At 39.5% G+C, this 13,819-nt stretch overlaps 2 protein-coding genes and 1 long non-coding RNA gene across 3 annotated transcripts; 1 reads left to right on the forward strand and 2 right to left on the reverse strand.

Annotated features, from left to right (window-relative positions):
• Positions 1–2,153: 2,153 nt before the first annotated feature.
• LOC103517607 (argininosuccinate lyase-like) lies at positions 2,154–3,977 on the reverse strand (the record flags this gene model as incomplete). The annotated part of the gene is made up of 2 exons (XM_026829641.1): positions 2,154–3,305; positions 3,623–3,977. Coding segments are annotated over 2 exons (1,152 nt in total), but the record flags the coding sequence as incomplete, so codon positions are not given.
• A 2,679-nt stretch (positions 3,978–6,656) lies between these two features.
• Positions 6,657–7,234, reverse strand: LOC113470890. Its single transcript, XR_003393787.1, has 2 exons — positions 7,019–7,234; positions 6,657–6,693 (listed from the first exon to the last, which is right to left on the reverse strand). It is a non-coding gene; the product is annotated as an uncharacterized LOC113470890 (long non-coding RNA).
• A 738-nt stretch (positions 7,235–7,972) lies between these two features.
• Positions 7,973–12,470, forward strand: LOC113470891. The gene is made up of 2 exons (XM_026829642.1): positions 7,973–8,078; positions 11,901–12,470. The coding sequence occupies exons 1-2, from the start codon at positions 8,004–8,006 to the stop codon at positions 12,468–12,470; spliced, it is 645 nt and encodes a 214-aa protein (XP_026685443.1). The 5' UTR covers positions 7,973–8,003.
• The last annotated feature ends 1,349 nt before the right edge of the window (positions 12,471–13,819 follow it).

Raw genomic sequence — 13,819 nt, forward strand, 5'->3', positions numbered from 1 at the left:
TCTTGGCCAAGTCGTTTTCAATTCGCAGCAATGATTTTTTTAAGAGGTTTGACAGAGGGAACTGTAACTGCTATGGTCTTATCGTCCCGAAATCGAAGAGAGAAGGAAGACAGGATAGGGGGTTTTTTACTTTCTATTTTTTCTTTAGAATAAATGTGAAGTACTTAGGTACTTACTTTTATCAAAAATAAATAAATTACAATAAGTACTTACTTGGTCATAACTGTAGGTTTGCAGGAAAGAAAGCAATTAAGTAACTAAGCATGTTCTTCCAGTAAGACATTCTGTTGAAAGTTTACTGGAAGAACCAGTCCATCTCTGTTAGTGTCTGATCCAACACGCAACACTGCAAAGTTTTAGCCAATTTCTAAGTACATACTTAATTTGCTCTTTTTAGTTCCTGAAGCTTTAAGACTATAATTATTAGTCATCTCAGCTGCCATCATCCAGTAGGCGAGTGTTTCTCAAACTGTGCTCCGCGGGAGACTTCCAACTTCCAGTGCCCTATATCACCAAAGAATGAAAAAGTATCTTACAGGTATACAGGTGTAATAGCCAATGGAAAAATAGAATTTTGAATTTGGACGAATTTAATCAAAATATATGGAATTGCAAATACCTACCTACTTTTCCATACTTTGGCGATATGTATAGGGCACAGGTGATCCGCAAGAAAATTTCAGGCAAAATTATTTAATTCCCACTTGGTAAATTAAAAAAAGTGCTTTTTCAATGACAATAATCTGTACCTACGGACCGTACCCCTATGAACATTTCAGACTGATTGGGACTACGTACACTTCTTTATTTATGACTGTAGAATTGTACATATACACTGCACGCTCCCCCGAGTGCTCCATTAAATTTAAAGCTATCATTTGGTGCTACACAGCCGAGGCAGCAGCAGAAAAAAAAATTTGAGAACCGCTGCAGTTAGGATGTAAACAATAATAGAATAAATTGATATCAAACAACGTCGCTAATCTTAATGTAAACGCCGCAGATTCGCAATTGGCACAGGTTACGAATTTTCGCTAATGTCAAATGTGACGTAGAAGTCACGTGGTCCGTAAGAACGTGAGTAGACCAGGCCTGTGTGGATGCTGAGGTAGAATATACCCTGCCAGCATAGGACTGAAAAGTCCCTTTTCTCTCGCAGTATTAACGAAGACGCAGAGAACATAACTCTTAGAAAAGCAGACTTGGGAAGACACTGGACTGTAGAGATGTAGACAGCTTGTGGAGTGGACGTACATGAGTGTCGGATTTATCAATCGCCCGGACACCCCGAACTGAAGTTCTTGATTTCCTCTGAATCTAGAGGTGGGTACAGGGTAAATACTCTTATTTCTGATCCAAGATGAACTGTTTTGTACAGTTGCGCGTGGCTGAAGTAATCGTACTTAGAATGATTCTGAAGATACAGTGCTCAATATGTGATGCTCAACGGAGAAATAACATGATGTAAATGTAAAAAATAGATGCTTGCAATAGAACAATAAGACATTAGTGCTTTCAGTTGTCGTCTGCTGTGTAAAAAACAATAACCTGTCAATGTCGATAAACTTTGTACGCAATGAAGAAGACGACAAGAAAAGAGCAGACTTGGGAAGACACTGGACTGTAGAGATGTAGACTGCTTGTGGAGCGGACGTACATGAGTGTCGGATTTATCAATCGCCTGGACACCCCAAACTGAAGTTCTTGATTTCCTCTGAATCTAGAGGTGGGTACAGGGTAAATATTCTTATTTCTGATCCAAGATGAACTGTTTTTGTACAGTTGCGCGTGGCTGAAGTAATCGTACTTAGAATGATTCTGAAGATACAGTGCTCAACGAAGAAATAACATGATGTGAATGTAAAAAATAGATGCTTGCAACAGAACAATAAGACATTATTGCTTTCAGTTGTCGTCTGCTGTGTAAAAAACAATAACCTGTCAATGTCGATAAACTTTGTACGCAATGAAGAAGACGACAAGAAAAGAAAGAACAAAATCGAAATGAAAAGTGCCGTTAGTTGGCAGACTTTATCGGATATCTTGCCAAAAATATATATTTTTTATCTTATCACAGACGTTCGGTGGAAGATATCGTTTACTCTCATAATAATCTTACAGAATATTATCATAATAAACGAGCAAATCCGAAATGAAAAGTGCCGTTAGTTGGCAGACTTTATCGGATATCTTGCCAAAAATATATATTTTTTTATCTTATCACAGACGTTCGGTGGAAGATATCGTTTACTCTCATAATAATCTTACAGAATATTATCATAATAAACGAGCAAATTAGATGTATCCATTCGCACTAGGGTCGATGGACAAGATGACCTCGTTGGGAGAAAAGTTTGGCAATCGATAAACTTCGACCATTCATAGATTTCACTGTCGATTGAATGTAGATAGTAGATTTGTAGTATCTGTTTCAATATTGGATACCTAAGCGGATTGAAATAGATTACTCTTTCTCAGTTACCTGGTAGTGTCGTGCTCCAATTCATTCTAATCACTGAACTTAAACTCCAATTTGTTGGTAATCTTTTGGATATAAAATCTGAATCCTTGCACAGTTATCTTCACTTGCTCTGGAGAAGTGCCGCCAATGTGGTTTTTGAATTTGATGGAATTCTCAATACACAGGATATCAATAATGTCGTCTGAAATATAACTGTGAAACGTTTTCAGCTCAGCCAAACTTAAATCTTTAAAGGTTTTGTGTTTTTCGTTGCAATATTTGATGATACTGCCCACGATTTCGTGACTCGTTCGAAATGGCACGCCTTTCTTCACCAAATAATCAGCAACGTCTGTACTAATGCTGAAACCTTTGATAGCTGTTTCGTACATCTCTTGCTCATTGAAGGTAGCTTTCTCGATAAGCTTTCCAGAAGCTACCAAACACATGATGATATTGTCTACAGTATCAAACAATGGGAGCTTATCTTCTTGTAGATCCTTGTTGTAAGCTAGTGTCTGACATTTCATTGTGGTGAGAATATTGATCAGATTGGCGTAAATCCTTCCTGTTTTTCCTCGAATCAATTCCAACACGTCAGGATTCTTCTTCTGAGGCATAATGGAAGATCCAGTCAGGAATGATTCTGGCAATGTCAGGAAATTGAACTGAGGATTCATGAAGATGATGAACTCCTCACTAATCCTGGACAGATGCATAACGATGAGACAACATGTCGAGATGAATTCAATGACAAAATCCCGATCGGAAATAGAATCTAAAGAATTTTCCGAAGGTTTCTCGAAATCTAAAAGTTTGGCCGTCAAGTATCTGTTGATATGATGTGTGGTTCCAGCTAGTGCTGCACGTTGGCGTAAATCCTTCCTGTTTTTCCTCGAATCAATTCCAACACATCAGGATTCTTCTTCTGTGGCATGATGGAAGATCCAGTCAGGAATGATTCCGGCAATGTCAGGAAATTGAACTGGGGATTCATGAAAATGATGAACTCCTCACTAATTCTGGACAGATGCATAACGATGAGACAGCATGTCGAGATGAATTCAATGACAAAATCCCGATCGGAAATAGAATCCAAAGAATTTTCCGAAGGTTTCTCGAAATCTAAAAGTTTGGCCGTCAAGTATCTGTTGATATGATGTGTGGTTCCAGCTAGTGCTGCACTCCCCAAGGGACTAATGTTAACACGTTTCCTACAATCTATTAACCGGTTGATGTCACGTTGGAACATACTGGCATATGCCAGCAAGTAGTGGCCCAGAGAAATAGGTTGAGCAATCTGGAAGTGGGTAAAGCCAGGCATAATGGTCTTGGCATGTTTGTCACTCAAGTCAGTAAGATGTTTTATCATGGTGAGGAGAAGTTCAATAATGATATCAATGTGTTTTCTGGTGTACAGGCGAAGATCCGTCACAATCATATCATTTCTACTTCTGCCTGTGTGGAGCTTTCTGCCAGTGTCACCTGTGGACACATCAAAAAGGAAGCAACTTAATGTTGATGATCAATCCCTCTACTGGTTCAATTTTTGGTGAGATGTTTTATCATGGTGAGGAGAAGTTCAATAATGATATCAATGTGTTTTCTGGTGTACAGGCGAAGATCCGTTACAATCATATCATTTCTACTTCTGCCTGTGTGAAGCTTTCTGCCAGTGTCACCTGTGGACACATCAAAAAGGAAGCAACTTAATGTTGATGATCAATCCCTCTACTGGTTCAATTTTTGGTCGTCATTCGCACGAAAAAAAAACTCATTCGACCACTGATAGATTTATTTTCCGATAAATTGGCAAAACCGGGAGCATAAATTATTTTCTAAAACAAACTGCATGTCATGTTCCAAAATGCTAATATTTTGTTTGCTAAATTTTATTTCAAGACGATGAGTAATGTTGAACACGGTGAGGTGAGTCTTAATCAGACTCATTATTTTACACCTATGATTAAACACTTATACAACAATCTATTGAATCTATATTTTTATTCATTGTACATTTTCGTCTTTTCTTAGAGAGACATGATTTTTCAAAACTCATCATTCAGATGAGTCTGAGTAATTAGGTTTCGCTGTGGGACAATATGGGGCACAGATAAACCACTGCCAAAACATCAGAAATCGTGACGAGTTCGTCCCCATTTCTGAATTGTGTATCGAATAATGATAACTCTAAAGATAAAATGTGTCCGAAATGGGTACAAAATTTATCTAGTAGACTTTTGCCATGTAGAGTGTAAAGCTCTGACTTTAATTACCCCGATCAATCTGAAGAAAACATCTTTGGATTCTTTGGAAATGAAATTGGTTAAGGACTGAGTATGAATTAATTTGGCTGCATAAATATTGCATTAAGACCAAATTAGGAATGACTGGTAAGAGTAGCAAATGCATATTTATGCAAAGCAGACATGTTGGGATCTCAACCAAGTCTGAGATCATCAGATATTTTTCAGATTTTGTAAATAAATTTCTTATTGACAAAAATAAAATGAATTTTATCTAAGAAGGTAAAAGGTAATATTTATTTGATACATAAAAAAGTAAAAAGAAATCTTAAAAAGTAAATAAATAACAATAGGTAGGTACCTGTCCTGCAAATTATCATATTTGGAGCTTGGATCTTAACTTATATCACAGCATGTATTTAAAAGCATGACGGGAATGTGCCATGCGTAAGCTGACACTTCTTGAAGCTCACAATGCATGAAGGACCTAGAAAGTCCTTCAGTCCATTATAAGCACACGTTAGTCACATGTTTTTAACCACGTTATACTGTTTGGAGATGGACAAATGGACATATTTATAGCGGTAAAAATTGAGCTAGAAATTCGAATCTGCTGATCAAATTTGCCGCTCACTTCCATAGATAGAGGAAAAAAAAATCTGGTGTGAACATCACACGTAATTAATCATAAGTATTTTGTTTGATATCCTACGTACGTAGGTACTTAATCATGTACTGCACTGCACGCTTGGCAGATTAAGCACATGAAATATGTAGGTAGATGGAAATTCAAAATGGGCACGGGAAAAATCGTTCGCATTCTAATTTTCTCTTGTCAATCATTGTTATTTTCAGTATGGCGGAGACAATAAGTTCATCCCCACCAGAGCTTCAAGCAATACAAACTTCACATTGTCGCCCAAAGCCAAAGAGGAACCGCAACCCCCCACCAGGAAAACTTATGGCAGTGGTGTTGCTTCTATACGAGACAAATATTCAAGCGATACTGCTGAGTCCCGGGTGAAATCTCCAGAGCCTCCAGCAGACAAACCAAAAGTATCCCGTTTCCTTCAGAAATCTCAATTTGCCAATCCGAAGAGTGTCATTGAGAGAGTGACATTCGATCTGGCAAAGACAGAGAATAAATTTCCTGAGAAGAAAATCAAGATGGTGACGCGTGCAACATCTCCCTCGCCACCCTCTAACTCTGTGTTTCTAAGACAAAGACGTGCTGATCTAGAGAAAACTATTGAGACTGAAGTGACTAAAAGTAAAAAATATTGTAGTATGCGGAGTACAGAGATGCAGACAGATGAACATCCGCCTGCCCCTCCCCCTCCTCCTCCCACTACAGTGACATACAACACCGCAACTGTCCGCCACTGGACAAACTGGAAGAGTCCATCTCTTCGGACAAAGCGGATGATTCCAACTATAATAGTTTGAACTCGGGGGATGTGAGGTTTTGAAGAGTTAGAAGGGATGGAAGATCTTAAAGATGGGTGATTTTTGAGAGCTTAAAGATAGATGGTTTTGGAGCATTAAATAATAGATAATGTAGTTTCGAAGCTGGGAAGTGTTGAGCATAATAAAGATGTAAGATATCTTTGGACAAAACGGATGATTTCGGCTATAACAGTCTGAACTCAGGGGATGTGAGATTTAAAAGGAATTTTGAGTTACAAGAGATCGAAGATATAGTCACAAAAACATTAATAGATGGTGTGTTTTAAAGGCGAGAAGTATTACTAAAGGTGAGAAGTATTAAGCATAGAATTTTCAAAGTCTCAAAAAGCACAGACTACCAACTGGACCAAGTCAAAGGCGTTTGAAGAGTCAAAGATATGTATGATTTAAAAGTCCCAAAGATAAAAAAAATTCTTACCTTATGGATGTTGTTGTGATGAATAGTAGAAGTCTGTGGAGTACTATCGTGAATTTTCACATCGTCTAGGTTTACTTTGTTGCCCGCATAACAATCACCTTCTGCAAAAGACAGAATAGAATAGAATATATTTTGTTTATCTTGCTCAAATGAGACTGAAAAGTCCCTTTACCACAGCAGCCTAAACATAACATAGATATGATTTTCCAGTCTAGTTAGCTCGATTGGTAGCGCGTCTGCCTTGTAAGTGCTAGGCCGCGGGTTCGATTCCCGCCCGGGGAGGATTTTATCCTGATGGTATAATGTTCGTTCTCGGAACGGCTGACTTTCTCCTATCCTGTCTTCATTCTCTCTTCGATTTCGGGACGATAAGACCTTGGCAGTTACAGGTCCCTCTATCAAACCTTTTCAAAGAGGGAATCCTACCATCATCCGATGACTGTGGTGTAACAGGGGCAGCAGGAGGAGGCACCTCGTTGCCCAGCAACTCGTCAATATTCTTATGACGCCCGATGAAGTTGTACTGATCCCGGGACACTGGACTCTGAGTCCTGTAGGAAGCTAGCAGCTGATCTATGAGAGGTTCTTCCTCTTCCACTTCCTCAGTGGGGTCCTCGGGGGCGCTGGTTGTAATGGTGGGCGGCTGAGCTGAAACGAAAAACAGAAGACTCGTTGGGGGTAGAAAATTCGTTAATAACATAAAAAATATAAAAAAAAATCCACTGATCTTTTTTCGTAGCAATGAAACAACAGCTACATTAAAATCGTGTGGTCTGTTTCGTAGCATGCCATGCCCATCCCGTAGTATGCCGTCTCTTCAGATGGGCGAGAAGAGACACAATCCTTTCCATTTAGGTGCTGGGTCAACACGAGAACACCAGAATGTAACCAGTTGCACGTTGAAATCGAAAAACGAGTACAAATTTTTGTCAATGGTGGGGATCGAATTCACCATCATGGTAGTAGGAAAGGGTACGTAGGGGGGTTACTGAGAAGTTTGTACTCGTATTGTTGACCACTCACACTCCGACTACAGGTCTCTCAGGCGGTCTGAAGTCGGAAGCTTTTGCGCCACACACGTTCTGACCGTTTGGCGGACCTAGGTCTGTCAGAGAGTCTGAGCGCAAGTGGCCGAAACTCCAAATATTATCGACACATCACTGAGCGGGTTGTTTGCTGAATTCTTTGCCAAGGAATAATTAAATTGAGCATTTATCAGTTTATCGATTCTTTTATCAGCGCGGAACTCAGTAAATCACGTTCCAGGTTAAATGTAATCAATCAAGTACCACATAAAAGTTTTTGAAGAATATCAGTTCATTTGTCAGTTCAGTATTCAGTTCGGGAGATCTATATTTCGAAGGAAAAATGACAAAGCTTGTCCTTGCAGAAGTCTAAGAGCAAGAGTTCGATGGCCTCTGCTAAACAAAGTGATTCCTCTAGCTCAGAGAATGCTCGACAATATCTCAACATTCCGCAACGCGACATTCCAAAGCATTTCAACATCCGCAAGTTTGACTCGAGTGAGAATAATTCCTGGGCACAGAGAACTTCCCCTGAGGCGAAACGATGTCCTTCACCGCGCGCGATCAACTCTACAGACGTGTCCTGGGGCTCTTCATCTGAACAGGAGAAATCTCTTGAACAACCTCCAATACAACAAAACTACTCCATGTCCAGGATGGATTCCAATCAGAACATCTGGTGGTTTTCTTAGAGAGACATGATTTTTCAAAACTCATCTTTCAGATGAGTCTGAGTAATTAGGTTTCGCTGCGGGACAATATGGGGCACAGATAAACCACTGCCAAAACATCAGAAATCGTGACGAGTTCGTCCCCATTTTTGAATTGTGTATCGAATAAAGATAACTCTAAAGATAAAATGTGTCCGAAATGGGTACAAAATTTATCTAGTAGACAATTTGGAAATGCTTTTGCCATGTAGAGCGTAAAGCTCTGACTTTAATTGCCCCGATCAATCTGAAGAAAACATCTTTGGATTCTTTGGAAATGAAATCGGTTAAGGACTGAGTATGAATTAATTGGGCTGCATAAATATTGCATTAAGACCAAATTAGGAATGACTGGTAAGAGCAGCATATTTATGCAAAGCAGACATGTTGGGATCTCAACCAAGTCTGAGATCATCAGATATTTTTCAGATTTTGTAAACAAATTTCTTATTGACAAAAATAAAATGAATTTTATCTAAGTTAAGGTAAAAGGTAATATTTATTTGATATATAAAAAGTAAAAAGAAATCTTAAAAAGTAAATAATTAACAATAGGTAGGTACCTGTCCTGCAAATTATCATATTTGGAGCTTGGATCTTAACTTATATCACAGCATGCATTTAAAAGCATGACGGGAATGTGCCATGCGTAAGCTGACACTTCTTGAAGTTCACAATGCATGAAGGACTTCAGTCCATTATAAGCACACGTTAGTCACATGTTTTTAACCACGTTATACTGTTTGGAGATGGACAAATGGACATATTTATAGCGGCACATCTCCCTCGCCACCCTCTAACTCTGTGTTTCTAAGACAAAGACGTGCTGATCTAGAGAAAACTATTGAGACTGAGGTGACTAGAAGTAAAAAATATTGTAGTATGCGGAGTACAGAGATGCAGACAGATGAACATCCGCCTGCCCCTCCCCCTCCTCCTCCCACTACAGTGAGAACCTCCTCCTGGAATAACAGGTTCAGTACAAGCCCCGCCTCTACCTATTCTCCTAGCGCCTCCCCTGCTGGTTCTCGCTTCTCTAGTAACACACCTAGTAGACTGAGCAGTAGCTATAGTTATGCCAGACCCTCCGACCTTCCCATCCGTAGCTCCTCTATGAAACCTAGTGACTTCACCAAAGAATCCAGTCCTGCTCCGAGATCACCAAGACTTACTAGCTATAAATCCGACAGTCCCACGAGTCCAACCCCGTCCAAATTTAGTTATACGCGTAACGATAGCAGCCCTATTGATTCCAAACCGAGACTAGCATTTAGTTATACACCTCGTAGTGGAGACATTTCACCCAAGATACCGGAACCTCCCCCAGCACCTTTGAGAACTGTCAGCATTGGCGTGACGGCTGCCAAACCTCCACAGTCCCCTCGGTCTGCCACTTCTGGAGGAAACCCCAAACTAGTCAGCATTGATAGTCCTGAGTTTCGAGAAGCTCATATGTTGGAACTTAGCAATTCTATTAGTAAACGGCCAAACCTCCGCAGTCCCCTCGGTCTGCCACCTCTGGAGGAAACCCCAAACTAGTCAGCATTGATAGTCCTGAGTTTCGAGAAGCTCATATGTTGGAACTTAGCAATTCTATTAGTAAACTCAACCTAGATCAAAGCCAAAACATTGTGAAGACAGCCACCACAGAACCTAGCAGTAGCAGTGAGGAGGAAGAAGAGGATAGTAGTTATAGTACAGAGGAAGAAAACCAAGATGAAGAAGAACCAGAAGAAATGTTCAAAGCGCATGCGTATAGTCTCATACAGGAATTTGCAAAGTCGGTAGACAAACCACCGCTAGCCAATAGTAATTCAGATCCGCGTAGTGTTATCGTGCGTGCGTTGGCTCCCGTGGCTGGCGTGAAACTATCAGGAGAATCCAGTAAGTAACAATTTGGTAAAAATCGGGTAGTCACCCATCCAGATATTAACCAAAGTAATTGTTACTTAATCCTCATTTCGTGGAACTTCGTGGAAAAGTTTGTATACAAAATATCTCAAGAACGGTTTGTCGTAAAGCGATGAAATTTTGTATGATATACCGGTATGGTCCAAGGACGCGACTGTAACAATTTGGTAAAGATCGGGCAGTCACTCATCCAGATATTAACCAAAGTCAATGTTGCTTCGAACTTCGAAAAAAAAAATCCAAATTTTTTCATACTTTATAATTATGATTCCTTATTACACGGGGAGTATTTTGGAAAAATTTTCAAAAAAAGTTCAATTTTTCGACACTTGCGGTTCGGAACAAAAAGTTCATTATTATTATTATTTTCAAATACGTATTCTGCAAATGTAATAGAAAGTCGTGTGATGTTCACACCAGATTTTTTTTTCCTCTATCTATGGAAGTGAGCGGCAAATTTGATCAGCAGATTCGAATTTCTAGCTCAATTTTTACCGCTATAAATATGTCCATTTGTCCATCTCCAAACAGTATAACGTGGTTAAAAACATGTGACTAACGTGTGCTTATAATGGACTGAAGGACTTTCTAGGTCCTTCATGCATTGTGAGCTTCAAGAAGTGTCAGCTTACGCATGGCACATTCCCGTCATGCTTTTAAATACATGCTGTGATATAAGTTAAGATCCAAGCTCCAAATATGATAATTTGCAGGACAGGTACCTACCTATTGTTATTTATTTACTTTTTAAGATTTCTTTTTACTTTTTTATGTATCAAATAAATATTACCTTTTACCTTCTTAGATAAAATTCATTTTATTTTTGTCAATAAGAAATTTATTTACAAAATCTGAAAAATATCTGATGATCTCAGACTTGGTTGAGATCCCAACATGTCTGCTTTGCATAAATATGCATTTGCTACTCTTACCAGTCATTCCTAATTTGGTCTTAATGCAATATTTATGCAGCCAAATTAATTCATACTCAGTCCTTAACCAATTTCATTTCCAAAGAATCCAAAGATGTTTTCTTCAGATTGATCGGGGTAATTAAAGTCAGAGCTTTACACTCTACATGGCAAAAGTCTACTAGATAAATTTTGTACCCATTTCGGACACATTTTATCTTTAGAGTTATCATTATTCGATACACGTCGTCCCAAACCTGAAAGGGAAGTATGATTCAGGTTGCGGTTGCTTGGCAATCGTTTGATAACATCATGCCAAATCAGAAAATATGTAATGCTATTTCTTGAAGAAAATGCACGTGATCGTAAAGTTTGGATAAAAAATAAAAAAGTACATCAGACCAAAAAATAAAATATTACGAAATTTGGTATGGATAAATCCAAAGGCGTACGAAATAGGTAATTTTCAATAGGTACTCCAATACAAAAGTCTAGGGGCAACTGCCCGAAGAGATGGCTTAAGATTCTACTAATCTACGAACGTACTATTCCGTCACTTACCTGTAAGCCATCAGCAGAAACCTGACCATAGCTATCCCTCACATAAGGTTCCGGTTGTCCGGGAACTTTCTTTCTTTTCGTCCTCTTTGGTTTATCCTTGGCTTCCTCAGAGGTATCCGGCTGTTTGCCGTGACATATCCTGGACATGTCCACACATGAGGACATTGACAGTGATCCTCCGCAACGCGACATTCCAAAGCATTTCAACATCCGCAAGTTTGACTCGAGTGAGAATAATTCCTGGGCACAGAGAACTTCCCCTGAGGCGAAACGATGTCCTTCACCGCGCGCGATCAACTCTACAGACGTGTCCTGGGGCTCTTCATCTGAACAGGAGAAATCTCTTGAACAACCTCCAATACAACAAAACTACTCCATGTCCAGGATGGATTCCAATCAGAACATCTGGTGGAATGAGTTGAAAGATCTGCAGAATGACTCTAAGCAAGTGAACAATGAAGTGGCAGGATTTCGCATTCGAAAAATGGACTCTACGCATGAACCTTGGTGGAGTAATGACGAATCAACTCAACAACAACAGCAGCAGCAAGCTGATCAGGACATGAAACCCGCACCGTTCACCCTACGCAAGATGGATTCCAGTGATGTTCCATGGTGGGTAGAACAGAAACAACAGAGCCCGAATGAACTAAAACCACCAAAACGTCATTTTACGAGTATAACTGTTAAAGTTTCCAGCTTTTTAGAGACTTTTTTCTACCTTCTATTTGGCGACCAGCTACCCGCCTCCTCACATTAACCCAACCTGAGTGGAGCCGGGAAAAGACAGCATCAGGCGATTGTCCAGATAGTCATTAGATCAACTTTATTTTGTTGCATTTATTCCTGCAATTCGCAGAGCTCTACAGTGTAGGAGCAAAAGATACCTATCCTCGAATAAATAATAGACCGACTAACATAATTTTATTATACTCTACATATATGAGTACATATCATTATAACAGATCTCAATACCCATAACAGATCTGACACATTCTTGAAATCGTCAGGATCCAGTGGGAAGTATGAGACGATTTGGAACTCGAAATAGTTGACATACCAGACCCTAAACCCTAAACCCTAGGCACCCGGAGACCCTTGAGCCCTGGGACTTGAAATGTCCGATGCCTTCATTTGTCATGCATGTCATGTCATAAAAAACGAAAGAAAAAAAAAGTCCTCCAAAAAATTCCAGGATTTTTTTTCTTTCTTAAACAAGCTGACCTACTTCTGTTTGGAACCGGTATTAGATAGTACATATCTACCCTATTATTTTATCCGCACCTTGTCTAAATTTCAAATTCAATCTACTGATTTTTTAGTGCTATATGCCTAGTACCCTAGTGGTCCTTTACGCCTTGAAGGAAAGAGAATATTAGTGGATGTGACAAAATTACAAAAATTCGACGGACCATTATTTCCCCATGTAGCTACTGTACCCTTCCCGCTGCTTTTTTTACCACCACTTCTTCCACAGCAAAATGTTTTTCCGACTGCAATTTTCGTCATCAAACGACAAGGTATTTTTAGGTAGTCTAGGTAGGGAATACAAGGTATTTTTAGGTGTTTCAGACACCCAAGTAGCGTTTGGATGTTTTTGGACACCTGAGCAACGCTTTCATTCCCCCAATGTGCTCATCTCGCTGCTTTTTTTACATCTTCTACCACTGTTTCCACAGCAAAATGTTTTCCCGAGTGCAATTTTCGTCATCAAACGACAAGGTATTTTTAGGTAGTCTAGGTAGAGAAAATGAGGTATTTTTAGGTGTTTCAGACACCCAAGTAGCGTTTGGATGTTTTTGGACACCTGAGTCGCGGTTTTTAGTTGTTTTTAGACACTAAAATTGATCGCACCTCTACCCCTCGTCAGTTGCAGTGTTGGTTCTAATTCCACCACGCAGCGTCATTATCATTATGTATCATTATCATTAATATCATCATCATTATGCTGGGGGAATTCATTATGTGTGTCAACAACATCAGCATGAGTAATCCTCCCTCGTGATTAAGTCTTTTCAAAATAAAATTATCTTGTAGGTGGTTTCTCTTCTCTTGTCTTCCCTGGTGGCTCTCAAACTTTTCAGTCATGGGGAACAAATCACTGGGTGG

The sequence above is a fragment of the Diaphorina citri genome, unplaced genomic scaffold (genome assembly GCF_000475195.1).
Source record: "Diaphorina citri unplaced genomic scaffold, Diaci psyllid genome assembly version 1.1 scaffold1907, whole genome shotgun sequence".
Classification (NCBI taxonomy): domain Eukaryota; kingdom Metazoa; phylum Arthropoda; class Insecta; order Hemiptera; family Psyllidae; genus Diaphorina; species Diaphorina citri.

Bases quoted from the DNA above. Each gene is read 5' to 3' on its own strand.
- LOC113470891 (XM_026829642.1), top strand. From the start codon at position 8,004: ATGGCCTCTGCTAAACAAAGTGATTCCTCTAGCTCAGAGAATGCTCGA. The intron at 8,079-11,900 runs ATTCCAAAGCAT...CCGCAACGCGAC, and splicing joins TCAACATTCCGCAACGCGAC to ATTCCAAAGCATTTCAACAT.